The following is a 27,667-nucleotide window of genomic DNA, read 5'->3' as shown; positions in this document are numbered from 1 at the left end:
GGTAGCTCAGCTAGCATAGCTGTCCACACAAACCGACTAACTTGTGACAATGACAGCTGTGGCATAGCTCTGTGAGCTGAGCGAAAATGAGGAGCATACTGTTAATGGTCTTTTTGGCTCCTTATTGGATCAACGGCGCAGTTAAATCGAGAGTTTTTACGGAGGAAAATCCCGAAGAAAACCCCGAGTTTGGTGAGTAACTTGTCAAGCTAACCCAAGCTAACGTTAGCTTTAATGAGACTGCTAACGGTTTTTAACGGTTCGAATAGTGGCCGTTAAGTAAATGACGAGTATTGTAACTTAATGTAATGTGTGTAACGTTTATTTCCTGTCACTGACACGTGTCCTGTTAAGGGTTTAGAACTGTTTAGGCACTGAGTTCTGGTTAGCTGATAAATAGTCGTCAGGCTAGGAAGCGGTTTGTCAGCTCCAGATTGACCACCCAAAGGGATTTAATGTCTGCTTGTTCGTCTCTCTCTCCGCCTGTCTGTCCTCCAGATGGTCTGAGCTCCATCCTGTCAGATTTCGAGGTGCTGCCATTATCTGATCTCCAGCTGCACTCCGTTAGAAAGAGGGATGTCCACACCCAATCTCACCTGGAGCGGCTGGTGAGCTTCAGAGCCCTGCACAGGTACAGCAGCATCTGACCTAACTCTCCCTCAAAGAGCATATCGTCACCCTGTTTTATAATCATCGCCTAATTTTTTCAAGTTTTGCAGGAAACACAAAAAACTGTAACTTATGACATTTATTGGTCATTTCACTCAAAAAGGATGTAACAAAGGATGGCTAATTGCATTATAATAACACTGTGTGTAAATGATGTAATTTAAGATAAATAAGTGACTTAGGTAATTTTTTGAACATGCCTTTGTGACTTAAGCAAGATATGGTAACACTTTTATTTTGAAGGTGTCAACATAAGAGTCACACAAGCCTGTCATAAACATGACATGACAAGTATCATGAGCATTAATGTTACTTTAAAGTGTCATTAATGTTTATGACGCGCTCATGTCACTCTTATGTAGACACCTTCAAAATAAAGTGTTACCATATCTTGCTTAAGTCACAAAGGCATGTTCTAAAAATTGGCTAAGTCACATTTTATTTTGACTTAGACATAATAAATCCGCTTAAGTCACACACTTGACATAGGCCATTATCTTAAAGGGGTAAAATCACATGATCTGATCAACTGAGGATGTAGGCGATTTTACCATAGGTGGCTGGCATTGTGAGGAGATGATTTAGGCAAAAAAAACAATTCTGACAAAAAATGACTTGGCGATTATTTTAACAGTGTGACGACGTGTTTTAATCTCCGGGGCAGTGGTTCCCAAAGTTTTTCTACTGGGCCCCCCTTTTCTATCTAAAAAGTACTTTCAAGCACCCCCCCCCCCTCCCCTGGCGGCCTCCACACGACACGCAAGAATGATCTTGTCATTTTTTTTCATCCTTGTTTTTTATTTGTAATATTTCGAGTAGAGTCATGATCTGATTTAGCTTTTACCACACTGTAAAAAATGTTTGTAGAAATAATGCAAAATTGTATATCACCGTATGAGACACTTATTACAGTAAATCAAAGAATAGCACAAAACTTTAACTTTTTTCTGTCATAAATTGGAAGAAACACACAGTTTTTCTGTAAAAATATAACATTTTCATGCAAAATCTAAAAAAACAGGATTATTCAGTTTAAATTACAGTTTTTGCTGATATTTACATTTACATTTTCAGCAGAAAACCCACCCACTGTAATTTTTACGGTGAAGTTCTGGCAACCACAGCTGCCGGTATTTTACCGTAAATTAAACAGATTATTTTTTACAGTGCAGCATTGGAGAACAATGAAATTATTTCAATTTAGCCTTGCCACGCCCCCCCCTTTGTAACCCTGGGCCCCCCCTCGGGGTCACGCCCTCCAGTTTGGGAACCACTGCTCTGGGGTAATAGTGCAGGATATGTTTACATCTTTTAAAGTCTTTAATGCACATTTTGAACATATTTTTATTTTAAATTTTGACTTGAAAAGTAAGTAAAGCGGGCAGCTTAATATAGTGGAGAAAAAAGTACAATATTTGCCTCAAAATGTAGTGAAGTAGAAGTAAAATATACATAAATGGAAATACTCAAGTAAAGTACATGTTACTCAAAATTGTACTTTAGTACAGTACTTGGGTAAATTTACTTGGGTACATTACACCACTGGACTTCCTTATTAGTGGATCTCAAATGTAAGGCCCAAGTAGAGCTTTCACAAGACACAGTTTGCACTTTACAAATTGTAGTCTGTTAGGGGGTTCTGATACCTGATAAATCATGCATGTTTTGGTTCAGGCACAATATCTCTCTCGATTTTTTCTATGAATTGAAAATGGCATTAAGCATTAAACCTTGCTGTAGGAAGCCTTTTCTGTGATAGGGGGATTCAAGATCTACAGTCCTTTTTAGGGTGCAAAAATGCACTCAAAGTGTCACACAATGTGATGTTTCGGCAGTTAGTCTGAAGATGTGGATATTTTCCAAAGTTATGCTCTTTATAGTAGAAAATTCCCCCCGTCTGTGTTATTCTACTGCAACTTAGCAAGGAAGCACTTTCAAAGGAACAGAAAGATTTTTCTTTACGTTCAATCACATTTACAGCGCACAATGGTGCTCTATGAGTTTGTAATGAGAATTTAGAAAATGTTGGCTTTATATATCATTGATCAGACTACAACATGTCATTAAGTGAAGATCTACATCAACTTCAGTTTTCTCACCTTTTTCTTTTTTGTGACTCAAACCACCATCTTTACATCAATGGAAATGCCATGTTTTGTTTTTTTCTTTTTCAGGCATTTTAAGCTCTACTTGACCACCAACACCAACCTTTTCACCGACAACTTTAAAGCTGTGTTTGTTGATAAACACGGGAGGAAGGAAAACTATGATGTTCACCTTCAGAACTATTTCACTGGACATGTTGTAGGTGAGTGACTAACTTCAGGGATTATAGATTTACCAATGTGTCATTTGCAATAAGATTTTTTTTTCCCCAAAGAGTTTTTGTTTGCATGTAAAGTTTAATAGACACATGATTATTTTCCAAGACCTTAAAAAAATATGATCCAATAACTATGATCTATTTCCCACTTATGAGCAATAGCTACAAAGTCGGGCTCATGCCAATATTTCTTCATTAAGATGATGCAGGCTGACACGGCAGTGTGTTAATGTGTCTACTTCTTTTCTACCTAACAGATTTACTGGATTTAGTCTGACCATATCTGTCTAGGATAAAAAGTCTCCTTATTCATTTTGTGTTTGCAGGAGAGGAGAATTCACGTGTGCAGGCACATATTGAAGGAGATGAGTTTTCTGCTCACATTCAAACTGATGAAGCAGAGTACAACGTTGAGGTGAGAAATGGCTGTAAAACCATTTTGTCTGTGTATAATCCAAATAGCTAGGGTACAAGTGATGAGAAGAAATACGTCTGATTTAAGTCAGACTTAAGTCAGACTTAAGTCTTAAATTAGTCTTGTTTAAGTCAGACTTTCACTGGGTTTATAATAGTAATAAGTCTGGTTTAAGTCAGACTTTCACACTTACACTCAACCGTTTTGTTCAAGGCATTGGATTTAAATTTGACAGTAGATAGGCCACACTGTTGAAAACTCTGATGGCCGTATCAACAAATCATAAAGAAATCAAGAAAAAGGCAGTCTTACAGTACACTGAATACTCCAGAAAAACATTAATTGAATATAGTGCTACATTGCTGTACTCATTTTCATTTTCAGTGTGTGGGCGCCTTTTACTTGATATTGCTTCTCAGCATAAAAAAAGACTACTCAGGCACATTTTCCTCTTTATTTTCCTTTTCTTTTTTTGAGTGCCGTTGTTTGTAATGGTCTCTTATACTCTTTAATACTTTCATTCTTTGACATCTGACAGTGTTATCGTAGGTTACTGTAGTAGTTCAAAATAGTTTTTTGAGGAGAAAAGTAAGGCAGTTTTATGCCTTGCAACTCAATTTATCTCATGGCGAGGATTTTGCATCAAGAAGATTGTAACTGCACTAATTTACCAGCACTAATTTTTATACTAAATTAAGTTTGGTGCTTATTTTAAATCTATGGACAATGGCTCTACTATTGTTCCACTCCATGATTGAAATAAAGTATGGGTTTTTTACAAGTACAGCATCAAAACAAAGTGTTTGTGCCCGAATACTTAAGGATGATATTGGGCATTAACCCTCCTGTTGTGTTCGTTTTTTTCAGGAACAGCAATAACCAGCACGTTTAATTATCCAAAAGTGTCAGAAACTAAAAAAATCCCAATAAACATTGTTTATATTTCATTATTAACTCCATCACTAACCATTTCAATCAATATTTAGTGCAATGGTGTTCTTTAACTCTCACAGATCATGGTTCAATGAGTATAATTCACTTGCTTTTTTTAATGAAAAACAAGTGAATTATCCTCACTGAACCATGATCTGTTTAGTAAAACCTACATATAAAATCCAGTAGTAGTCTTACATGACATTGATTTTTAAAAAATGTAAATGGGGAGGGGCTTTAAACTTGGAAATGGGTCCATTTGACCTGCAACATAACAGTAGGGGTAATGTCAGTGAAGAATGAGAAGAAATGTAATGTCATTTCAATGGTTAATGACATGGAATTTTAAAATGCCTTACTTCACTACATTTTGCTGTCATTCTTCACCTATATCTTTGTCTACATTTTCTTTCTGTCTCTTTATTTTTATCTTTATCCTTCACCCGACCTCTCTCTTTTCCTCCTTGTGACCCTCTCTGACTCCTCTACTTTGTTCTCTAATGCCACTTGGCTTTCTCTGGCCTTTCAGCCCCTCTGGAGGTTCACTGATACACCAGCTGATGGCAGATTGCTGGTTTATCGCTCTGAAGACATCAAGAATCTGAGCCGCATCGCCTCTCCAAAAGTGTGTGGGTACATCCATGCAGAGGCTGAGGACCTGCTGCCACAGACCGCCAGGGGGGAATGGGACAATCAGGAGGAGGTCGACCAGGAAGAGGGTGAGCTCTGCTGTCTGTTTCCCTTAAGAGAGGTGGAGAGGTTTGCAAATGTATGTGGTCATATTTGTAGTGGAAATGTGTAGGAGGATGATGGAGTATATAAAGGGTCGGAGATCACAAATCTAGTGCAGCCTAGGCTCTGTGCTCCTGTTTGTTGGAGTAGACAGTAAAAATTAGTAGGAGGATAAGAAATGTTTAAGATGTAGAGATGGAAGGAGGAGGCTGTAGTAGTGAGACAAAGGAGGTGGGCGTTAGATTCTGTAACAGTCCCTTTAATAAAAGCCTTTTTATCTGCAAAAACCCAGCCTAAGTTATGCACATACACACTGCTGACAAGTGGGTATTATGTAACGACCAAATGCCTTTTGAGTCTTTTGTGCTGCTTTGGAAAATGTAAAGCATATAGCGATAATAATGTGCCAGAGGAGATATCTAAAACACCTCTCACTGGCTGCTGGTTGAAAGCACTCATTGGGGATATGAGTTGAGGTGAAGGTTCTTATGGAGGAGGCATTAAAATTCATGGAGGCTCTGCTGCCCAATGAGATGACTCTGAGTCGTCACTGGTCTCCCACCACATGTTGTGGAAGCCAGGGCAGCGCACACCCACACTCCTGAACACTGTACAGCCAAGTGTATGATGTAATGCTCGAATGGGATGTCTTCCTGTTGTCCTTTTCTGTTATTCTTCAACCACTCATTGTTTGAAGAGTTTGGAATTAATACAGTTGGAGGCATATCTCTGCTATGCTTTTCTTTACTTCAGGATGCTAAAATTAGATGATTTGCTGTTTAATTTATTTGTAAACTAGATAATTTCCCATAGACTAGAGTAGGGCTGTCAAAATTGGCCAAAAATGCTGAATATTCATTCTGGAAAAAAACAACTTCCTGTCCAAGTCGACATCCCAAACACGACAAAAAAAATATTGTGCAGCCCTTTCTTGCATGAGCATCACTCAGCCTAGAATTTTGGAAAAGTCACGTATGGGGTAACGGATAGACCACAAAATTTACTTTTTTTTTATGATAAATAACAAGTTAAGGATCCTTTTCACTGGAGTTTTACTTGTATGATTTCATGTGACGAATGCACTGAATGATCAATAACATTCTTTAAATGCAGGTAAAAGCCATCGAGTATGCCCCCAAAAACCTCCACCCTAGCTAGCCAATCAAAGCTAACATAGTGCAAAATATGCCTAAAACAGGCTTTAGTTTACTGTGGTTATATATCCACTTAGTGTTCAAGGTCCTTTTTTTGAGAATGAATGGTTGTGGGCAGTGGATGTTTAGGGGAGATAACAGGTCAACAATAAATGTCACATAGAAGTGGTCGACATCATCTGAAAGCTGTGAACCTGAAGATTCATTTGAGATGCAGCTCAGCACTGTGCGAAGTTGTTCATGTTCAAAAATATCTAATTATAATGACTTAATGAATTGATTAATTATTTATTAAGCCTATTAACGTGCATATAGGGTAATAACATTAGTGGTGGCTTTCTGAAGTCCATTTCCAAGCTGTTGCAGCAATTTTTGGGTTGATACCATTTGTTACACACATTTGGTGCTGAATAATGCAATTTTATTCATACCGAGAATGGATAAAAATGGTCAGAAAAACCTTCCAGAATACAAAATCAATATATCAATATAAGACTTTTGGAACATAGAAAAATCCATGGTGTGATATGGGTTCAAAACCTTTGGTCATCTTGGAGATTTCTGCTTTTCAGCGATTGGATGACGAGCACTTCTGTTATTCAAACTGCTGAGAAACCCTCTTATTGTATATATACATAGAAAAGCTGCACTTTCTCTGAATGCTCTAGGTCATTTCAGCTCATTTTATTTTTTTATTAGGTCATCCTTGGGGTCCATAGATTCCTTAGATCTTCTAGTTTCATATATCTCCAGTATATTCAAGTTATAAAGATATAGTATAGTATAGTATAAAGATGTTTATCGATGTATATTAATGTGCACTGTCCCTATCCTATCCTAAAATTGAGGGGAAAAAAGGGGAAAATACAGAAGGCCCGCCGTAGCGTACCGCAGACCCCATTCATGCTTATTATTATGCAATCCATATTAAAGATACACTGCAACTTAATTCTAGCTTAAAGAACAGAAGCAGAGTGTTATCAGTTCACAGGCAAATAAAAAAGAAGAGAGTGATAACTTTTTGTATCTTTATGCAAATTTACCCATGACTGTTTAAACATAGTTATTCCTTAAATACTGATTGTTACTGCTGCCTTGAAAATGGATCTTTTCCCTATAAATGAACATAAACAAGCTCTCTGCTCCTTCCTATCTCTCCCATTGCTCCTGCTGCTTCTTCCTTGTAGGGCACCACCACAGAGAGAAGAGACAGGCTCACGATCATAAGAAGAACACCTGCCCCCTGTTGCTGGTTGCAGATTACCGCTTCTTCGAACACATGGGTCGCGGACAAGAGAGTGTCACTCTCAACTACCTGGTCTGTGTTTATGATGATGTCATGCACTAAAGTAATGTAGAGAGAATTCACTATGTAAAGGTTTAACATGCATCCACTACGTTAAACAGGACTGGAAGAGAGTGCATTGCTATGATTTTGATTTCCAACAAATGTATAATTTATTAGCATGTTTAATATACCTGTGAAAAGTCAAAATATTCTTTTTTGTTATATTGTTTACATATTTCTTTAGCTTAACCATTCTTGTTTCATTCCCTCACTCCAGATTGAGCTGATTGATCGAGTTGATGACATTTATAGGAACACAACCTGGGACGATGAATTCAAAGGCTACGGGGTCCAGATCCATCAGGTGTGTTGGCTCGTTGTGTCTCATTGTAAACCATTCAAGTCTGACTTGTGGAGCAAATTGTGGCATTTAAGCATCAGACATCACTGCTCCCAGCAGCTTTATTGTACATCGAGTCAGTCCCGGAAGTGAAGCTGAGAACAACACTGTCCCTCAGTGTGTTTGAGAACAGCATTTTTAGGAGGAACTGAAAGCTTTTGTGTGTGCCCTGTGGGGTAATTTAATTTGTTCCACAGGCTTTGGGAATGAATGGAGACACTGTTTGTCATTCTGTGAGTCGCTGGTTTTCTCACTGAAAAGATATGCATTCATTTCACTGCTTTCTAATTTTCCTCACCATACATGTATGTCAAGAGGAACTTGTAATACACCACTTTTACCCATTATTTGTCAGAAAAATGTTAAGGCTGACTCATTAGGAGTGACATGGTTGAAGCTATTACAGGTTCAGAGCCACTCCTGACAAACTATGTTTCAGTTCATTGTACAAAAATGTATATAATTCATCTGATTTGAGAGGCAAACTAAATCTAATGCTTATTTACGCAACATTTAACTATGAACCAGTACACTTAGTTTAAATGATTTTAAGAAAATTTCATAACTTGTTCATAAATGGTGTCTTTGGTTACCATTCTCAGATCATCATCAATAAGGAGCCTACAAAGCCTCCGCCTGATTACAAAGCCTCCGCTGGCAGCAACTGGGTTCACTATAACATGAAGAACAGCCCCGTGAAAGATAAGGAGGTCTGGGACGTGAAAAGACTACTGGAGGTGGGAAAACACAGACAAAAATGAGAGAAAGATGCACTTGATGGGAGGGGAGGTTTTGGTAATACAGTGGGGCTTTTTTCAGTCGAATACTTGGGGACTGGATGTGATTCGAAAAATGAAGTGAAATGTCAACAGAATGTAAAAAGTGTGATGAGGTGTACATTGTCAGGAATTAATGCATATAAAAATGATGGTAGAAAATAGTTCTGTTTTTTCCCTTAGCAATTTAGCTCAGACATAGCTGACAACGCCTCCACTGTGTGTCTGGCTCACCTCTTCACCTACCAGGATTTCGATGAGGGGACACTGGGGCTGGCCTACGTGGCCCCCTCCAAACCTCAGGCCTTGGGTGGCCTCTGCCCAAAACGTAAGGACACATCTCTTACTGGCAAAACAGCTTTGTTTTTTTGTTTTTGTTTTTTAAAAATGTGTTTTTATTAGCAGTCATTGCACATATGCACGTACTATGACTCCCCTTGAGATGTAAAGACAAGCTCAACGTGGATTCTGTTAACTGTCATTTATTGAGATGTGAAAACTACATTAAAACACATAAAGCACAAATAAATACGAAACACTCTCATAACAATTAAAATAATACATACATGATGCATAAATTAAATGTTTGCAGGTTTAGTGAGTAAAATATGCGTTACTATTGCAAGCATGCGCTTATCACGTGAATAGAATTAAAACAATAATAACGACATTATACGACAGAAAATAAAACACTTTAGCTCATTGGCCGCATCGAGGGGATCAAAATAAACTTCCATGGAAACTCCGCACAGTCAGGAAATAAACAACAAAAATAACTTGGGAAAACATAGAAAAACTCCTTCTTTCTCTGTCACTCTTGCTCTTCTGCATGTGCGTACGTCAACAAAACAACCCTCCTGGAAGCGGCAAACAATAGGTCCGCTATTACCATAACTTTTAATATTAACTCTACAAATATAACTATTTATTTCCATAAATGTATTAACTTACTACTAAATTATTTATTATTATGAAGTTATTAAATAAACTAAAATTATTAATTGTTTATTAAAACTTCTCCTGCTGTTGGTTACACATACATTGTTCAAACATACATTTTGTGTGTTTCAAACATATTAAGAAAAAACAATATTGGTAGACTATATAATGATATATAATAACTATTATTATAGTAACCATCATTATAAGAATGATAAAGGTAGTTAATTACATTGTAAATAAATATGTAATGAACACAGATACATTGTGTGTTGAATTCTCTGAATGCATCTGTTGCAATCAAGGTTGAAAAAAATATTTAATCATACATATTTAGTTTTTAATATGCTAGCTACAGTCTATAGCTGTACATAAAAAACATCATGAAAACATCTTAAAACATAAGAGACATCCAACTGTACAGTTGACCTTGACAACACAGCAGCTTAAAAAGAACCTGTGAGAATGAAATGCCACAGTGCTTCTGTATTTACTGCACATGGCACCATTGTGATAAGATGTAGGGTTAAAGTTCAGCAGCTTGCGGGAGGCTGCAACAAACCATTGCTTCAAATGGTTTGATTTGAACTTTGGCATGCAAAGGCTTCTTCCTGTTGGCAGAGGATCGTATGCAGAGACCTTACCAGTATAGAGTTAATACAGGCTGACTTGAATGTATATCAGTGACGTGTTTTTTAAATGTTGCGTTTCTTGCAGTGCTAATGGAAGTCTGCCACCGTCCTGTGTGTGTAGAGCTGCTCATAGAGCTGTTTACTACTGCCAAAAATGACAAAAGTGTGGAAAAACTGTATAGCTGAGACCTAAGCTAAACAGATAATGACATCTATCTTCTGTGTTTTTTTTAATCCTTTTTTAGCGTATTACCCATCTCACTCTGTAAAGAAGCCCAGTTACCTCAACACAGGCCTGACCAGCACTAAGAATTATGGCAAAACCATCCTAACAAAGGTCTGTATGGTGTTTATCTTCCTTTTTCAATCATTATCTTTCACTAAGCTAATTACTAGGTGCACTCAGCTTTAGCCAGGATGTTATGCAACATGTCATCCTGCCAAGTGTAGGCTCTAAGTAGAGCGGCCACACCTTTTTTGTGTGGGTGTTATGAGTAATGATGTTAACAGGGTTGCATTTTGACACCTCAGTATGTTTCTTGCTCCTCAGCTCAGTTTACAGTTAAGTAAACATTATGTGAGCTTAGAGAAAGATTTGTAGCAGTAGCCTCTATAATATGCATGTTGAATCAGTGTTAAGAATAGAAAATAATGTTCAACAAGATATAGTGTCAGGCCTGCATTTCTGGCTTGATAGAATTTAGTTTTTGTGAAATTTCTTCTTAGTGGATGCAGTAGTGAACTACAGGTGCATCTCAATACATTAGAATATCATGGAAAAGTACATTTCCAGTAGTTCAAGTCAAACAGCCCCAACCAAGAGTGGAGTGCATATAGATGGACATACTTTTCAGAGGCCAACGTTTCCAGATTAAACATAATTTTAGAAATTGGTCTTCTGTTATATTACAATTTTTTGAGACACTGAATTTTAGGTCTTCATTAAATGTAAGCTATAATCATAATTAGAAGAAATTAAATAAATTAAGTTTCATTCTGTGTGTAATGGATCACACAATGGTTATTTCCTCTTTTTGAATTGAATTACTGAAATAATTAAACTTTTCTGTGATATTCTAATTTATTGAAACACACCTGTATATGTTTATACCAGATAACTCCTGTGTTTGTGTCGCACCAGGAGGCAGATTTGGTGACCACTCACGAGTTGGGCCATAACTTTGGAGCAGAGCATGATCCAGATAACATCCCTTACTGTGCTCCCAGTGACGACCACGGTGGGAAGTTTGTCATGTACCCTATAGCTGTGAGCGGAGACCATTACAACAATAAGGTACCTCCTCAAAGAGAGAACAAGAAAAAAAGTGATAATACAGTAGGATACAACAGAACCATTACCACCTTATATCTGTCAGGTATATAAGAAACTATGCTGACAGTTAAGAGGATACAGTTCCTGCTGCAAAGTGTGATATGAAGTGTGAATTTGAGTTGCGTATTCTACAGAGCGTTGGATAAATGTGAGTCACAGTTGTTCCTGTGAAATGTAATGACAGACAGTAAATGCACTGTACCTCCTCCGCCACTGGCCTTAACAGCAAATATGTGTGTGACTGGAAGTTTCAGGTGAAAGTGCTGCTGCTTATCTGCTGTGACTTGTTCTGTACTTGAAGCCAAATGCCCTCGAAGACATCTGCAGGGACTGAAACTAAATCTTGAATCATACAAAGCCATGAAATTACCTGTTTGTGTGGCTGGAAATTCAAGAATCCCCATCGTTTAACTTTTTTTTGTATATATTTTATGTATGCAACAATTTATTGAAGTAAATAGTTATGTGGTTTCTTTTTACATCAGACCTCCTTTATCTTGTGCAGTTAATATTTTTACTTGATCCCGCTTCATTAGAAAAACAACAACGATTCCATACATGTAGTTATTCTAGTATTTCAGCTTCATAGCAGTCCTACAGTCATGGAAAAAATTATTAGACCAGTTTAATGTAAGAGCTGATATCTAGCCACTTCCCATGGTTGTCTTGATAATGATTTTGGTTATTATTAAGAAAACCATGGAAAATGGCTAGATATCAGCTCTTAAATTAAACTTAAGTGATATGATTATATTTGTCCAAACAAATGTACCTTTAGTTGTACCAGGCATTAAATGAACAAGAAAGCACGGAGAAAACAAGGGTGGCTCTAATCATTTTTTCCATGACTGTATGTAACATCCCTTTTTACAGTTGAGCATAACACATCCACTCCTCATTAATATCTAACCCTCGTCCACCCTCTTTTTCACCCCTAAAGCGCTTCTCCAACTGCAGTAAGATCTCCGTAGGGAAGACGTTACGTTTCAAGGCTCCTGTGTGCTTCAAGGAGAGGAACAGTAAGGTATGTGGGAACTCCAGAGTGGAGGAAGGGGAGGAGTGCGACCCCGGGCTACTCCACCTCAACGACGACCCTTGCTGCTCAGCTGACTGCAAATTCAAAGGCGGTGCACAGTGCAGGTATGAGATTTAAAAAAAACCTGATAAATTGTACACTCAAATGTTGGATTAATTGAACTTAACATTGCATAAAAAGCTTTGTGCTTTTAGTTTGAGTCACATTCACATGTCTCTGTTCTTTCCACAGTGACAGAAACAGCCCTTGCTGTAACGATTGCAAGTTTCAGGTTGCAGAAACGAGGTGCCAGGAGCCCATTAATGCAACCTGTAAAGGCATATCCTCCTGCACAGGTGAGCGCCCCCTCATGGTGTAAAATAGGAACTGCAGCAGCCACTGGAAGGCTGTTTGCTGTGGTGTTTTTAAAAAATGGATACATTGAAAATGCATTGATGCTAGATCTTTGTACCTTTCCTTCACGTTAGGCAACAGCAGTCAATGCCCACCTCCTGCTAACGCTAAAGACGACACTGTGTGTGTTGACAATGGCCTGTGCCGCAATGGAGAGTGCAACCCTTTCTGTGAGGCCACGCAGAACCGTCAGTCCTGTGCCTGCAACGGTAAAGAACATTTTGTTTGTCATAAAATCAGGAATTCCTGCTATTGAGACACTATCTCGAGAAACACAAGGAGTTGGCAGAACACCATCGAATAAAGAAGAATTATTTATGTCAATTAAACGGGGAGAGACAATAAAGGGAACTACAAACAAATATTATAATATCAGATAAAACTGGGAGGAAACTTTTAAAGCAGGACATAAACTAACAAGCAGCCCAATGTGGAGGGAGTTTGACTGGAAGGTGAAGATGCAATATTTTACCACTCCAGTCATCACTTCAAAATATAGTAATACATCTGAACTGTGTTGGAGAGGTTGTGGATTAATTGGGGACTTCACACACACATACTGGGACAGCCCAAAGCTGCAGAAGTTTTGTAGGAATGTTCAGGTGAAGTTCAGCAGATCTTGGGTATTAACTTACCTGTAGACCCAGCACTGTTTATTAAAAAAAGTCTATATCATGGAAAAAATCACAGCAAGACTACAGCTAAAAATGGGCAGGTTTGCTGAAAATGGGCATCATTAACACGAACAATGCAATAACTACAGTCATCTCCTTATTTATTTATTTAGAATTAAGAATGATTGTTAATGCATCTATGTCTTGTTACCTGTTGTTTGTATTGTTGTCTGAATGTGTTGAATAAAAAGTGAGTTAAAAAAAAAATAGAATCAGGGAAAAATTATAAAAATATATATTATTATAAGTAAGGTGTTAAATGTTGTGGATCTTGCCAGTATGAGCTGTAATAAAAAAACAGCAGATTCCCAGTGAACATGGAAGTCCCAGGCAGGGAAAAATCAAGAAATGTGAAGGAAAAAAATGTGAATCTTTAAAACATATCCCTAAATTGATGTGTCTTCCCGGGGGTTTATCTTGTGTAACTGGTGTGTAACTGTCAAGATACTCCTAAATACAAGTGCTGAATATTAAAGTTGTTAAGTTGAAAGATTAAAAGGGTCTCTAGTGTGTGTGGGGAAAATCCTACAAGCACTTTTAATGAAATCCATTAAAAACAGTTCCTGAAAAGTTTATATGGTTATAAAGGATTTCTGTCAGATGGCAGTGGCTTATTAAAAATATTTTAGGAGTTCACTGGTCTGAATGTATGGTTTTATCTCTGCTACTACAGTTAAAGGAGGGTATAGTTATTTTACAAACCTATAACAGAGTTAATGCCCTCTTGTGTTTGCAGAGACGGAGGACTCGTGTAAAGTGTGCTGCAGGGGTAAAAACGGCATCTGCTCTCCCTTCATCCAGGCCAATGGTAGTTTCCTTTTCCTTCGCAAAGGAAAACCCTGCACCGTGGGCTTCTGTGACGAGGGCGTGAGTTACCAAATCTTTCCTTTGTGTTCTCTCTACAGACAGCAATCCAGCTGATCCTACCATGTTTCTATCATGTTTAGTATTTTATTTTCAGTTCCAACGCAGTCTAGTTCTGAAATGTCTTAGAAATTTAAATGAATGTTATAATGACTTGATTAATGTTGCTTTATTTGGCTATGTAAAGAGTAGAGGTGTGAATCCCCAGAGGCCCCACGATACGATTTTATCCTGATACTTGAGTCATGATACGATATTATTGGGATTTTAAGCATTTTGCAATATGGTGAGTATTGTGATACAATATATTGCAATTAAACTGTTTAACTGCATTTTGTGTCAACAAAATTAAATTCAATCAAGAATTGTTTTGTCAAATAAGAGAAAATTCTCAGTCTATTCATCTCACTTCAGTCTTTTTATTTCTCCACAATGAGAGTCAAACCCTCAGACTGACCAACAAAGTATTCAGTCAAACTGAACTCAACTGATATCAAACATGTATGGACGACAACAACTGCAGCATTTTATCAAACTTTAAAAAAACGTTAAGCTTCACTGGTCCAAATTTTTTTGAATGAAACAAAAAAAAAGGCTTGACTTTACAGCGTTACTTCAACAACTGCCCAACACGATATCCTGATGCATAGATTCCTTAGATCTTCTAGTTTTATGTGATATCCCCAGTATGTTCCTAAAAGTGAGCCCACTATGGCCTCCGGAAAAACAACAACAGAGAAAATAGTGATGGCCCGTCAGCCGACGGAACGCTAAATATCAATGCTTGGAAGCCATGAATCAATATATTATTGCCACGCTAAATATCGCAACACTATGCTGTATCGTTTTTTCCCCACCTCTAGTAAAGAGCATCATTTTTCTCTTGTTAAAACAGGGAAAGTGCATGAAGCAGGTGCAGGACGTGATCGAGAGGCTGTGGGATTTTATTGACAAGCTGGACATTAACACATTTGGTAAGTTGAAATAAAATGGGCCACCTTGAAATCTAATCAACTGTATGAAAATATGTTAAAAGATTCCCAAAGCACACCTATGACTATTTAAATGAAGTCAGTCTTTTGTTCAATTGTTGATGTCTGTTGTAGCTGTGTGAAGGTCCTGTTTCTCTTCTTACCTTGGTCTGTTTGTTTTGTTGTCTCTCCATCAGGGAAGTTCCTGGCGGATAACATTGTGGGCTCTGTTGTGGTGTTTTCACTCATCTTCTGGATTCCTCTCAGTATCCTGGTCCACTGTGTGGTAAGAGTCTGCTGCACATCAATTTAAACTAGTTCCCAATGATCAATAAATCAAACTTTTTTGTATGTCTAGCACCTTTCAAACAGATTTTTGCAATTGGAAGTGCTTCACAGATGACTAACAAGCCGATAATGAGACAAAGTGTAGACCATAAAAACAACAAAATAGACAAAAAAATATTTAACAATTCGTGGAACATGCACACAAGATAATAAAAAATGAATAAATAGTAACGGTAGTAAAACTGTATAAATAGATAAAATGAAGTAGTAAATTAAGAGTAATTATAAAATTACACAAGATTGATTAAAAATATGATTGGAACAACAATAAAATACATAATAGTAATTATGATAATATACCTAAAATAACTATTTAAATAATACATACATGCTTGAGTAAGCTAGATATAATAAATAAATAATAATAGCGAACAAAACAAATCAATGAGGTTAAAATAAATTCAGTAAATAAAATAAGTCTTCAGTAAATAAAACAAGTCTAAACCATTCTTTGTTTGTAATTCAACTTTTTATTTAGTTTTCATGTCAAAAAAAACAAACCCCTACAACAATAGAGTAGACAGCATTTGTATTATACAGTACAGTAATATGTCTCCAGATCACAAGTGAGTTTCCAACCAAAAAATGAATGAAAAAAAAAAAAAGGACATTTCAGGCACCAGCAGGATAGTTGGCTCATCACAATAGGCGAAAAAATGGTCCTGTGACTTTTTAAAGTTCTCATTTTTATTATTAACTCTGGCTAACATGCTCATAAGACAACATGTCTGACATAAGGTCCAGCCATTGCCTAAATTCTGGTTGGGTCATACTTCCATAGTGAGTAACTTACAATTGAAAAGTTAAAATAAACAAAAAGGTTCATAAGTAGATAAATGAATAAAGGTTGAAAAAAGTAGACTAGCATGATGATGCACGTACATATACACTTACTGACTATCCCATTTATACATACCTACATATATCTACATATACATCTGCACACTGCATCTTAAAAAAGAACAATAATAAAAACCAGAAATTTCAGGGCTATATACTGTAATATTATTTAGTTTTGATTCTCGTATCAAATCCATTTTTTCCATCGCTTCAAATATTCTGGTTGTTGATTTCTGATTCTATGGGTTATTCTTTCAATATGAAAGATACTATTTACTTTTGACTACTATACACATCACACAAAAGAATAATTATTTAAAAAAAATCTTAATCAAATGCCTTTCTGAATAGGTAGGTTTTGAGTTTATGTTTAAAGGTGTCAACACTTCCAGCTTCTCCCAGATCATCAGGCAGACTGTTTTCCAGCAGCTTGGAGCATAAAGGCTCAAAGCTGCCTCATCAAATGTTTTAGTCCTGCACTTTAAAACAGCTAAGATCAACTAGTAACAGTGTCTTTGGTGTGCCATTAACTGCTACTTTCTTTGATTGTGTATCTCTGTGGTAAAAGGTAGAGCTCTTTGTTACAGTAATGACTAGTAGTGGATTAATTTACCTCATCCGTTGCTGTTATTCTTTCTGCAGGACAAACGACTTGACCAGCAGTATGAAGAGAACACAAAGTCCTTCTACTGCCCTCCAAGCGTAAGTTTCTCATCACTGAAATGCTTTTATACGATCCTGTGCACTGGCCTTGCTGCCACACTAACCAAACTAATACAGTGCCACATTGCTTTCCTAAACACACTGACATCTTAAATATTTATGTCTGGATCCCACATTGTCCATCACAGTTAAACTACTTCATGTGCATTCAACAAATTATCACACTGGGAGTAAAGTAAGATTAAATTACCATCTATACAATAAGAATTTACATCTTGCATTTTTGACACCAGATGTACTGTAGCTCTGCTAAAAAATGCTTAAAAGAGATTTAGAAAATGAATAATATTTGCTTCCTTTTTATGTAAAAGGCTCTTAAAAGCCATTTTACTTTTTTAACTCTAAGCAGCTCTTTCCTGCTTTGGAGTAGTATATGAACACAAGGTATTGTGCCGTTCAAACGAACAAACTTTGTGTTCTCTTTTCACTGGAAAAATATGTTGCACGCTCTTTTAATCTTAAGCAATATTGGGTTAAATATCCCTTTCTAAAGAAATGCGTTTTTTGGCATCACAAGAGGGATGAGAGAGGGATGCCTTACTTTGTTATTTTATATATTTTTTTGTCTCTTTAACATTCAGTATGTGCTACTATAAAAACATTCATACTCTTAAACATAATGAACACTTTTGTAACGACATGCCTGAGACAGTCCTGAGAAATCGGGTGCTAAATTGGCTGGAGAGCAGGGCACAAACTGATCCAGAATCGGTCAGTAAGGATCTCACTGTCACTGCGAGGTTCAAGCTCCGAATGACCTGTCCATCACTCTTTGCCTTGGCCCTTTCCATTCTCATTGGAACTGCAGCAGATGGTGGAAATTTGTAATAGAGCTCCCGCCATAGGTGAGTGCGTGTGCAATGGCTTGGTGTTGCGTTGCCATTGAGTCCATGATGATGCATGGTCAGTGGCCCACGTTTAGGATACTCCTGCAGGCACTTACTCCTTGATGTAATCACTGATCTGCCCTCACTCACCTGTGTCTTTCACCCAGAGAGATGAAGTGAGAGAGGCTCAAAGTAAAGCTAATCAATGTTAATAAGTAGCTCTACGTGTGCTCCTCTGCACTGATGTCGTCCACTCCACTGCACGGACTCATATCTGATCAGAAATTACTTCAAGAAAGCAAGATTGCATTTTAGGAGTATTCAAACAGAGAGAGGACCGAACAGGTTGCACCTTGTTGTCTTTTGTGAACTCGGATGCAGTGTGTGTCAGCGTTTTAAGTTTGCATCTGCTGCTGGTAAAAGCCACAACAAGAAGAGGGTAATTAAATGTCCTTTAGGTGGTTGTTATTTTTTATTTTCCTTTTCTGTTTCTTTCTGTAATGGCTGTCTGCACTGTGTTTTTAAAGGCTTGATTGGGAACATGTGGAGACTGAGGGTACATTCCTCCTTAGACCTTTCTCATAGCAGACATTTTGACTTGTAATTGCAGGAAAACTAATGACATTAATGATGGCTTAATTCCATTTAGGTGTGACCGTAATTCCTGCAAGTGAGCCAGCATGCACAATGTCAGGGCCCATGTGCACACTAAATGGACCGGAGCCATTTTTAACATTAGTTACACCTCTGTTTGACAGCACAAAATGTCCACTATGAGAGATGTTTGTTTTACTCATTCCCACTTTAGGAGCCCCCATCATAGGGGATGATGATGGGATGGAGATAGCAGATAGCCGTTACCAAATTTCTCTTCATATGGGCAAACCACCTCAAAATGAAATTTTTTTCAATTTAGTATTTTTCATTTTACCTGTTGTGCTTTTTTTAACCTAGATTGTTTTTTGGTGCGAGTTGTCAAGTGTTGGAGATATCGCTGTAGAGATGTTTCAAACTCAACAGCAATGTCTCTTTCCTGATTGATGACCCGGTTACTCAAGATAATCAACGGCCTAGTTTCATGTAGGAATTATTTCCTTTCTACAAGATGTCACAAGCCTCTGCCTGCTGATACAGTGGGCTCGTGGAGTTTGGTAGAATGAAAGTAGTTCCTACATGAAACTGCTCACAGAAAGCCTGTGGTTTATCTTAATTAATCGGGTGATTTCTGTAAAGAGACATTGCTGTTTTGAAGCATTTTTAATTTTTAGAAATGCCACAGGTTGAGTGCCAGGAAGGCACCTCTACAGCTGACACAATGCCTATAAAAAGTTTTTACCCCCCTTGAATGTTTCACCCTTTTGTTGCTTTTACACATGAAATCATGGTCAAAATAATTTGGCTTTTTTGACAAGAATTTCCAAAAAAAACCCCTCTTTATTATCAAAGTGAAAACAGAATAATGTTAAGTAATTAAAAATATATAAGGTAAAATAAATGATAGCATAAGTATTCATACCCTTTAAAGTAAAGTGACTTAATTCAACAAAGTACCAGCTAGTTGATGCCAGCAGTGTCACAGTGTTTCACATGATTTATAGTATGAAAGCATCTGTGTCTGGGAGGTCCAGTCTCTGGTTCATCACTATTCCTGCTACAATTTTAACATGAAGACAAAAGAACACTCGTAGTAACTCGGAGAAAAGAAGAAAGAACAGTATAAGAAATTTCAATTCACTGGGCATCCCACATTAAGTTAAATCCATAATGGAAGGAGTATAGCACTTGTTTAAATCTGCCTAGAGCCAGCCGTCCTCACAAACTGAGCTTGTCAAGAAAGCCAAATTATATTGACGATGATTTTTAATGCGTAAGCACCAAAAGTGTGAAACATCAAGGGGGGGTGAAAACTTTTTACAGGCATTGTATCTCTAACACTCGCACACAAGTTCTCTAGGTTGATACATAGCACTACAGGTAAGAGAAAAATATGTATTTTTGATTTGGGGTGGACTTTCCCTTTTTAGTAAAATGGTTTTAAAGAACTACTTCCTAATATTAAACAATGAAGATTTGAGCAGAATGGAGTAAAAAGGGAATGGATCCCTCCTCAGTCAGAGACGACCAGCTTTGACGTGCTTCAGTCTCACGAGATGTTTTTCACTCTCCAGAGTCAAGAAATGCTGAGCAACCTCGAGTCAGCGTCCGTGCGCATCGTCAAGCCTCCCTCGTCCTCCGGCGGCCGGACCGCGCCCTCCTCCCTGCCCCAGCAGCAGAGCCAGGCCGCGGCCAGCACCAGTACCCAGGCCCCCGACCCGAGCTACGGCCCCACCCCGGACAGCGCAGGGGGGCCGCGGATGGCCACAATCCAGGAGGACAACAGCAGCGAGTCTCACCTGGGAGAGGAGGGCCTGTCGGACGATTTCACAACCGCAGGAGCCTCCTCGTCGGCTACGAAATCCTCCTACGAGGATCTGACAGAGCAGAACCCGTTAGCCAGGGAACGGCGGCCCCTCAAGAGGCAGGAAGGCTTTGAAAAAGAGACAGAGTGCTGAGAGTAAATCAACAATACTTCTCGTTCAAAAAGCATGTACATGCAGCCTGATATGTGTTTTAGGGAACCAATACATGCAGTATCATATGCATTTTTCTGTTACTGTTGAAAGGTAATGGCACATGTGTTTTGCAGGTCAGATGAAGCAACAAAAGATGTGGATATTATTCGGTCAGCTTCAGCCTCGGTTGAACCACACAGATAATACTTAAAACTCCCCGAGACAGTAAAATAGCTACTGAGTTAGTTCATGTTTTTGTGTTGCTGTAGTGAGATAATTCTGTGCCTTCTCTCAGTTGGGTAGGGGATCTTTGGCCAGATGGCAGATCTGAGGTCAGTGGAAATGATTCTACTGCTAAATGGTTTCTGAATATGCATTTTATTTAAAGAACAAAAAAAAGATAAAAACAATCACATAGATTTCAAGACTCTAAGTTTGTCAGTGAGCTATCATTGTGGAATATAACTTCCAAAAAATAAAGCATCATGTGCACAGGCCTGTACTACGAAGCAGGATTTGGGGATAGTGAAATAACTTCAGCATTGATGCAGGCTTAGTCCTTTTCACAGTTGATTCTTTTATATCAAATCTAGAGACAGATTGTAGCACTTAAGCATCGTACTTGTACCTGAAAAATTATGTTTTAATATTTCTTTGCTTCCAAGTTAGTTTCACACTGTCGGGTTGCAGTTGAAGGAATAATGCTAAAATTGTCATTAACACCATTTCAGTAACAGGCTTTTCTATGTCGGCACAAGTAGATCTGATCAGAACATTCGTGTATTACGTGAAATGTTCTGTGTTGCTTGGGTGAATTCTTATGGTGTTTATGACAGTTTTAGCCTTGTTGTGAAATGATCATGGGTGCAAATAAATATAAAAACAATTTCAAAGCCGCAAGAAGGTTTTCATATCTTGCAAGTACAAGCTGCATTGATTTTTGTCCTGCATTTAGCAGTAGCAACTGTTGCTTTTATCCTGAATTATGTGTTTAACTTCTTCTTTTTAGTCTGTTATAGTTTGGTCTTTGTTTATAAAATATAGCAGTCGTGTCCCAAGTTTGTGATTGGTCATATGCTGCGAACACAGCCTCTTTCATGTGAACTCACTCATAATTGGATAGAGAAAACCTGGGTTAACTTAGCAAGCTGATAACTTGACTGTTTGTTGGTTTTAGTGAAGCCAGATGATGAAAAGGATCCTCTGGGTTTGTTGAACTCGCTTCGCAGTGCAGGCCTCTGGCAGTTCCCCCTTAAATTCTTGTGCGCAAAATACTGTCTTTATAACAAAGCAATGGGACCGATACGTTCCACTAACAGGTGAATGATGTAACATATTATTGTGGTTATTTTACCGTAAAAAGAAACATTTCAGTGTGATATATTTATCAGCAAACTTTGACCTTAACATGTTTGATCCTGAACCTGTGTCATGACTGCACTTGAAGTATTTTTCACATCACTGGAGACTTTAAATGTTTTATACATGTTCTTACTATGCTGTGTGTTATAAATATTTCCTTTAAGAAAAAAAAAAAAACAGGCTTCTATGATATTTTCACCCCTTTGTACTTATGATGCAACATTTTAATACTGTGCAGAGACGAGTAGTTGTCTCTTCAGTATTCCACCTGTGTGTCCAGCTGTCGAAACTTAAAATAAGAGGCTGTATCGTCTGTATGAAACAACATGGTGCCTTTTCTGATTTAGTGCCTAACTGTTGTGAGCCGATATATTTCCGTGCAAAGCTTTCAGTACGTGAACAAGAATCTGGACAATCCTGAATTTTTAATTAATTTAACTAAGGTGCTCAATTGTTGGTTTTGTGTCCTTGTGCCAATGTGAGTTATGCACCTCTGTTATTTAATGCTGTCTCACCACTGCTGCCTGCTGTGTCACGTGTTAAAAATGTAAAATATGTACTAAACTGTAGGTCAAGAAAGAAAAAAAAACTAGACTGTGTCGCTGACATTCTGGATTGATATGAACTGTTACACAATTAGCAGATGTTGTGTCATATTCTGATGTGTATAATTCTTAATATTTCTATGCCTATAAAGGTCCACCCTTGAGTTCCTTTTGTTTTTCCATGTCACTTGCTTGTATTACCAACACACATCTCAAAATAAAAATCTTTATTGTGCATTTTAAACATTAAAACATGGTCCTGCATTTGACATACTGGCAAAAACAAATCAAAGCTGTTTGATAGCAGGAATGCAGTCAGTGCAACTAAAGAGTGCTGGTGAGTGTTTTGCTCTCTGCAGATCATCCAGTCCTGCAGGATCTGAAAGATGTTTTCCAAAGCCAGTGTCCTCTCTCACTGGTCACAGAGCAGGCTGCTCTCGGGGCTCTTGGGGTCCACGTCTCCCCAGTAAGGCAGGATGAAGGGCAGGTGGGCCACACAGCTCTCCAGCAGCCTCCACAGGTGCTGAGCCACAAACTGGTTTCCCTTCTCTGAGAGATGCAGCCCGTCACACAGAAACACTGTGTAGTCCTGAGGAGCAGAGGACAGAACAGGAAAGATTTCACTAAATTATAGTTCAGAGCAGGAACAGGCAACCTGCAGCTCTGGAGCCGCATGTGGCTCTTTATACCATCTGCAGCGGCTCCCTGTGGCTGTGACAAAACCAGTATACCGAATATTATACAGTGCAGGCCAAAAGTTTGGACACACCTTCTCATTCAATGTGTTTTTCTTTATTTTCATGACAATTTACATTGTAGATTCTCACTGAAGGCATCAAAACTATGAATGAACACATATGGAATTATGTACTTAACAAAAAAAGTGTGAAATAACTGAAAACATGTCTTGTATTTTAGATTCCTCAAAGTAGCCACCCTTTGCTTACTAGAATATAAGACATGTTTTCAGTTATTTCACACTTTTTTTTAAGTACATAATTCCACATGTGTTCATTAATAGTTTTGATGAATTTACAATGTAAATAGTCATGAAAATAAAGGAAACGCATTAAATGAGAAGGTGTGTCCAAACTTTTGGCCTGTACTGTATATATATTTATATTTTAATTTTAATTTAATTGATCATTGCTGTGGGGCCCAAAGCAATTAGTATTCTTTAATTGTAAAAATGTGTAGCTTACATACTTTTGGTCAACTGAAATGATAAAGTCTGTGGCGCCTTAATCTTTCACTTTTGCCAACTTCAAGTCTATTTAGAGATATTTCTTTGGTGTCCAGCCTCTCATTTGAACCTTGGTCCTCGCTGCATTCTTACAAAATCATATTAATTAATGCTCATTATGATCTATTAGTAATGTTGTCAGGCTAGTTCAGACATTTGGCTGTTTTATCTTCATTATAAGGCTCCAAATAAGTATTGCGGCTTCATTCTGAATTTTCTCTTTTTTTGTCCTCTTTTGGCTCTGTTGCCGACCCCTGGTATAGAGGAAGCGGCATTATGAAAAATCTGATTTGGTCACATTAGGTTTCAATTTCTCACATAGAAACCTTTGAAAGCTTTAAGGACATCATACTGACAATACATATTGTTATGGTTCAGTCAATGTCTGCGAGGGAGTAGGTGTAGTAGTGTTGGAGCCATATTGAAAACATAGATATAATTTGAAAATAGGTAAACTTGTTTTAAGTTAATTATGTTATTTTTTATTTGTAAAGAAATTATTTCTGAGGTTTGGAATTTCTGAAGGAACTTGGAGACACTTATTTTGTTTGTATTAGGATGATGACGTCGTGGTGCGCCTCCCACGGCCAGGTGTCTATTTAATTTTTGTGAATGGGGTTTTTTGGATGGTTAGGAGGCGGAGTATGAATAGTTTTTCGACAATGAAGTGGCTAATCCTTTGTCCTTTTAGCCAAACAGGTTAGGCTGCTGAGGCGCCGACACGCATCACAATAAGCACGCACTCAAACATTTGTAAACACATTTAGAAACCATCGCATTAAGTGAAGATGTTTTATTTTGTATTGACGATGGGGAAAGTCAACCGGAGTTCCGTTTAATAAATATCAGAGCTGGATAAACGTCTCCGTGCGTGCTTATTGTGATGCGTGTCGGCGCCTCAGCAGCCTAACCTGTTTGGCTAAAAGGACAAAGGATTAGCCACTTCAAGTAGTTTTAGCTTGATTGACAGGGTCAGACTGACATGCACATACGAGTGTTTGACTCATTTAAGCCACACTCGCCCTTGTTTACTTGCTATTCGTTTTTGTCAGGGATTAATTTTTCTCACCTTCTATAAAAAACAAAGGAAACATAACTGTCGACTGTTAATTTCTCTGTTAAATCGGTTGTCTGTTGGTTTCCCAATAAACATATTTGAAACAATGGCCCCTAACAACATGCAGCACTGACAGAAACAAGTACCCACCTGTCCATCTTTCTGCATGAGCGTCCAGAGGTCCAGGACGTCTGCACCACACTGACCAGCAGCCTGGACACACGCCTGGGCATACTGCCCCGCTACGGAGTTGTGGCGATTGAGAGGACATCCTAAAAAACAACATCCATGAGCTTCTAAAATCCAGGAACATTAAAAATGTCCTGTGTGATGAAAAAAGAGACAAGAGACGATAAACATTTGAAACGAGTCTCACCTTTCAGAATGCACTCCTTCTCCCAGGCTGGCTCATGAAGAGGTGGAGGCGTGATGAAGATTACTCTGTCGGCTGACACTCCGGCTGAAGCCAGAAGCCTCGTGATCTCCTTCAGGTTCTCTGAATATTCCTGCAGAGGGACGTGCTGTCGGGGGTTTTTATCTGCACGACAGAAACAGACGGAAGCAGGCAGAGTCATGGAGAAACATTAGAAAAGGAGGATCACTTGTTACTGACAACATTTATATGTCAAACATTGTTTTCAATCAGTAATATCCATAATCCCCAAAAAGCCTAAGCAGTGAAGTGCAGCGAGTATTATATCTGAAAATACTGACAGTGGTACTGCAGCAACTTAGTATTGCACTTCTATGAATAATTTAAGTAGCAGCAGCTGAAACATCCTGACTTTTAGTCTCAAGAATGGCCCGAGTTCTAAACACACTGGGTCCTGTTATTAGACCTCCTTGCCTGAGGAATATCCACAAAAAAGTGACAAAATGTACTTTATCAAAAAGTGTATAAAAATAGTATGTCATTAAGGTATAGTATGGGATTAAAATGTCACAAATAGTCAAAGTATTGTACGTATTAAAAAATGTAAGAAGAAAAAAGTCATAGTTTAGTTTGCCATAAAAATGTGAGAAAAATTCATAGAAGAGGATGCCATTAAAAATGTCAAAAAGTATATCCTAAAAAATGTTTTTAAAAATTGTCATAGCTTAGTGAGACAGAGAATGTCACACCATGGTTATTAACTCAAGCTCAGGGGATAATTTCCTACTGAAGCATAAAATAAAAATCACACTGTGTCATACCTCCAATAAGCAAATTCATCTTGATGTGCATAATGTAGGAAATCAGGTAATGTGAGTCAGTGATCTCTTTTAAGTCTCTTCTTAAAACATCCTGATTTTACCTGAACTTGAACTTACCTTGAACTGTCTTTAATTGCACAGAAGTATGTAATTTCCTAAATTACTTTTATCTGTTGTTTTTTGTCTTGTCTTTGTAAAGCACTTCGTAACATGTGTTTTAAACAGTTCTCTTTAAATGAAGATTATTATATGCAAACTGACCCTTAAAGGAGGAAAATAAGCCAGATGATGGAATATGTAGCAGGTAACAAATACTTAGAGGATGTGTCAGTTCAAGTGTACCTTCCAGTGCACAGTCGTTGGCTCCAAAGAAGACAGTCACAGCAGCAATGTTGTTGTCTGCTGAGTTTGTGCTGCTGATGAGGCGAGGAAGAATTAACTTGGCCCATCTGGAGTTGTAGCCAGACAGTCCTCTGTTCACAACATCACACTTTCTAATGGGAAACACATGTCAGATTCACATATCAGTCAAAGGAACATTGTTATTATTATCTATTTTAGTTGCTTACATGACTTTAATTTTAAGAAAAATCACCACCTATTTCGTTTCAACTCTGGACAATTGAGAAAATAGATGACCCCTGCCATCACCAGTGGTGGAAGAAGTATTCAGATCTTTTACTTCAGTAAAAGTACTAATACATCACTGTGAAAGTACTCCACTACAAGTAAAAGCAGAGTTAAAAAGCAAAGTTAAATTGTCCAACATAAAGGAAACTACTTACCTTGCTAGTTTGTCAGCAATGTCTGCTCCCCAGCCACTGGCTTGAAACGAGAACTGAAAGAATCAACAGCACTGTTTTATTTATTTCAAACTAAATCTGGGAAGTTAGCAGATAATGCTAACTACTGCTCCTTAACATAGTTATCGTCAGTTAGCATTAGCTGCTATCTTGCATAATATCAGTTTTCAAAATCGGTTTAGTATGAGCTAACCTGTGTGATGGAGTCCCCAAATAAAATCACTTTAGGCCACATTACTGTTTTAAACTTAGACATAATGAAACTGGCTGCACAAAGCACAAAACCGAGCTTCCGGTCACTGTGACGTTTTCACGCACTTCACAATAAAAGTCTTTAACGTCTTTTTTTTTTTTTTTAACAAGTTTGATAAATAATGCATTTTGCAAAGAGTTAAGAAAAAACGTTTGTACAATATGATGTCATAATTGGATTGACACACTTTTTTTAAACATCTGGTTTATTTTTTTAATAAAACGAGGAAATGTGGACGTAATAATATAAAAAAAATTTCACTCAGAATCTCAAGTCGGGCTAGATATCACATTTTTCATATTTTGGACACAATACAGGTCATCAGTCAAGTTGAATCAACACCTTTCTAAAACACTTTTAATATGAAACTAAACATAATATTATTGAA

General features: G+C 37.8%; 2 protein-coding genes across 3 annotated transcripts; one reads left to right on the top strand and one right to left on the bottom strand.

Moving 5' to 3' along the window:
* adam17a (ADAM metallopeptidase domain 17a) lies at nucleotides 1-22,981 on the top strand. 2 transcript variants are annotated; one of them, XM_059353219.1, is made up of 20 exons: nucleotides 1-192; nucleotides 499-631; nucleotides 2,844-2,977; nucleotides 3,319-3,407; nucleotides 4,870-5,059; nucleotides 7,414-7,544; nucleotides 7,792-7,878; nucleotides 8,517-8,651; nucleotides 8,874-9,018; nucleotides 10,507-10,598; nucleotides 11,403-11,555; nucleotides 12,535-12,734; nucleotides 12,862-12,965; nucleotides 13,098-13,232; nucleotides 14,434-14,564; nucleotides 15,457-15,535; nucleotides 15,730-15,818; nucleotides 17,363-17,422; nucleotides 18,252-18,288; nucleotides 20,439-22,981. In XM_059353219.1, exons 1-20 carry the CDS (start codon nucleotides 87-89, stop codon nucleotides 20,801-20,803), a joined length of 2,595 nt encoding a protein of 864 aa, XP_059209202.1. In that variant the 5' UTR covers nucleotides 1-86; the 3' UTR covers nucleotides 20,804-22,981. The 2 variants fall into 2 exon arrangements, with proteins under 2 accessions (XP_059209202.1, XP_059209204.1); XM_059353221.1 differs by lacking the exon at nucleotides 18,252-18,288.
* On the bottom strand, nucleotides 22,942-27,326 carry iah1 (isoamyl acetate hydrolyzing esterase 1 (putative)). Its single transcript, XM_059353222.1, has 6 exons — nucleotides 27,220-27,326; nucleotides 27,009-27,061; nucleotides 26,566-26,717; nucleotides 25,406-25,567; nucleotides 25,180-25,301; nucleotides 22,942-23,318 (listed from the first exon to the last, which is right to left on the bottom strand). Exons 1-6 carry the CDS (start codon nucleotides 27,280-27,282, stop codon nucleotides 23,142-23,144), a joined length of 729 nt encoding a protein of 242 aa, XP_059209205.1. The 5' UTR covers nucleotides 27,283-27,326; the 3' UTR covers nucleotides 22,942-23,141.
* Between the last annotated feature and the right edge of the window lie 341 nt (nucleotides 27,327-27,667).

This window comes from Centropristis striata, chromosome 16 (assembly GCF_030273125.1).
Source record: "Centropristis striata isolate RG_2023a ecotype Rhode Island chromosome 16, C.striata_1.0, whole genome shotgun sequence".
Taxonomy (NCBI): Eukaryota; Metazoa; Chordata; class Actinopteri; order Perciformes; family Serranidae; genus Centropristis; species Centropristis striata.
Note: the sequence above shows the minus strand (reverse complement) of the source record. Positions and strands in the feature narration are given on the sequence as shown.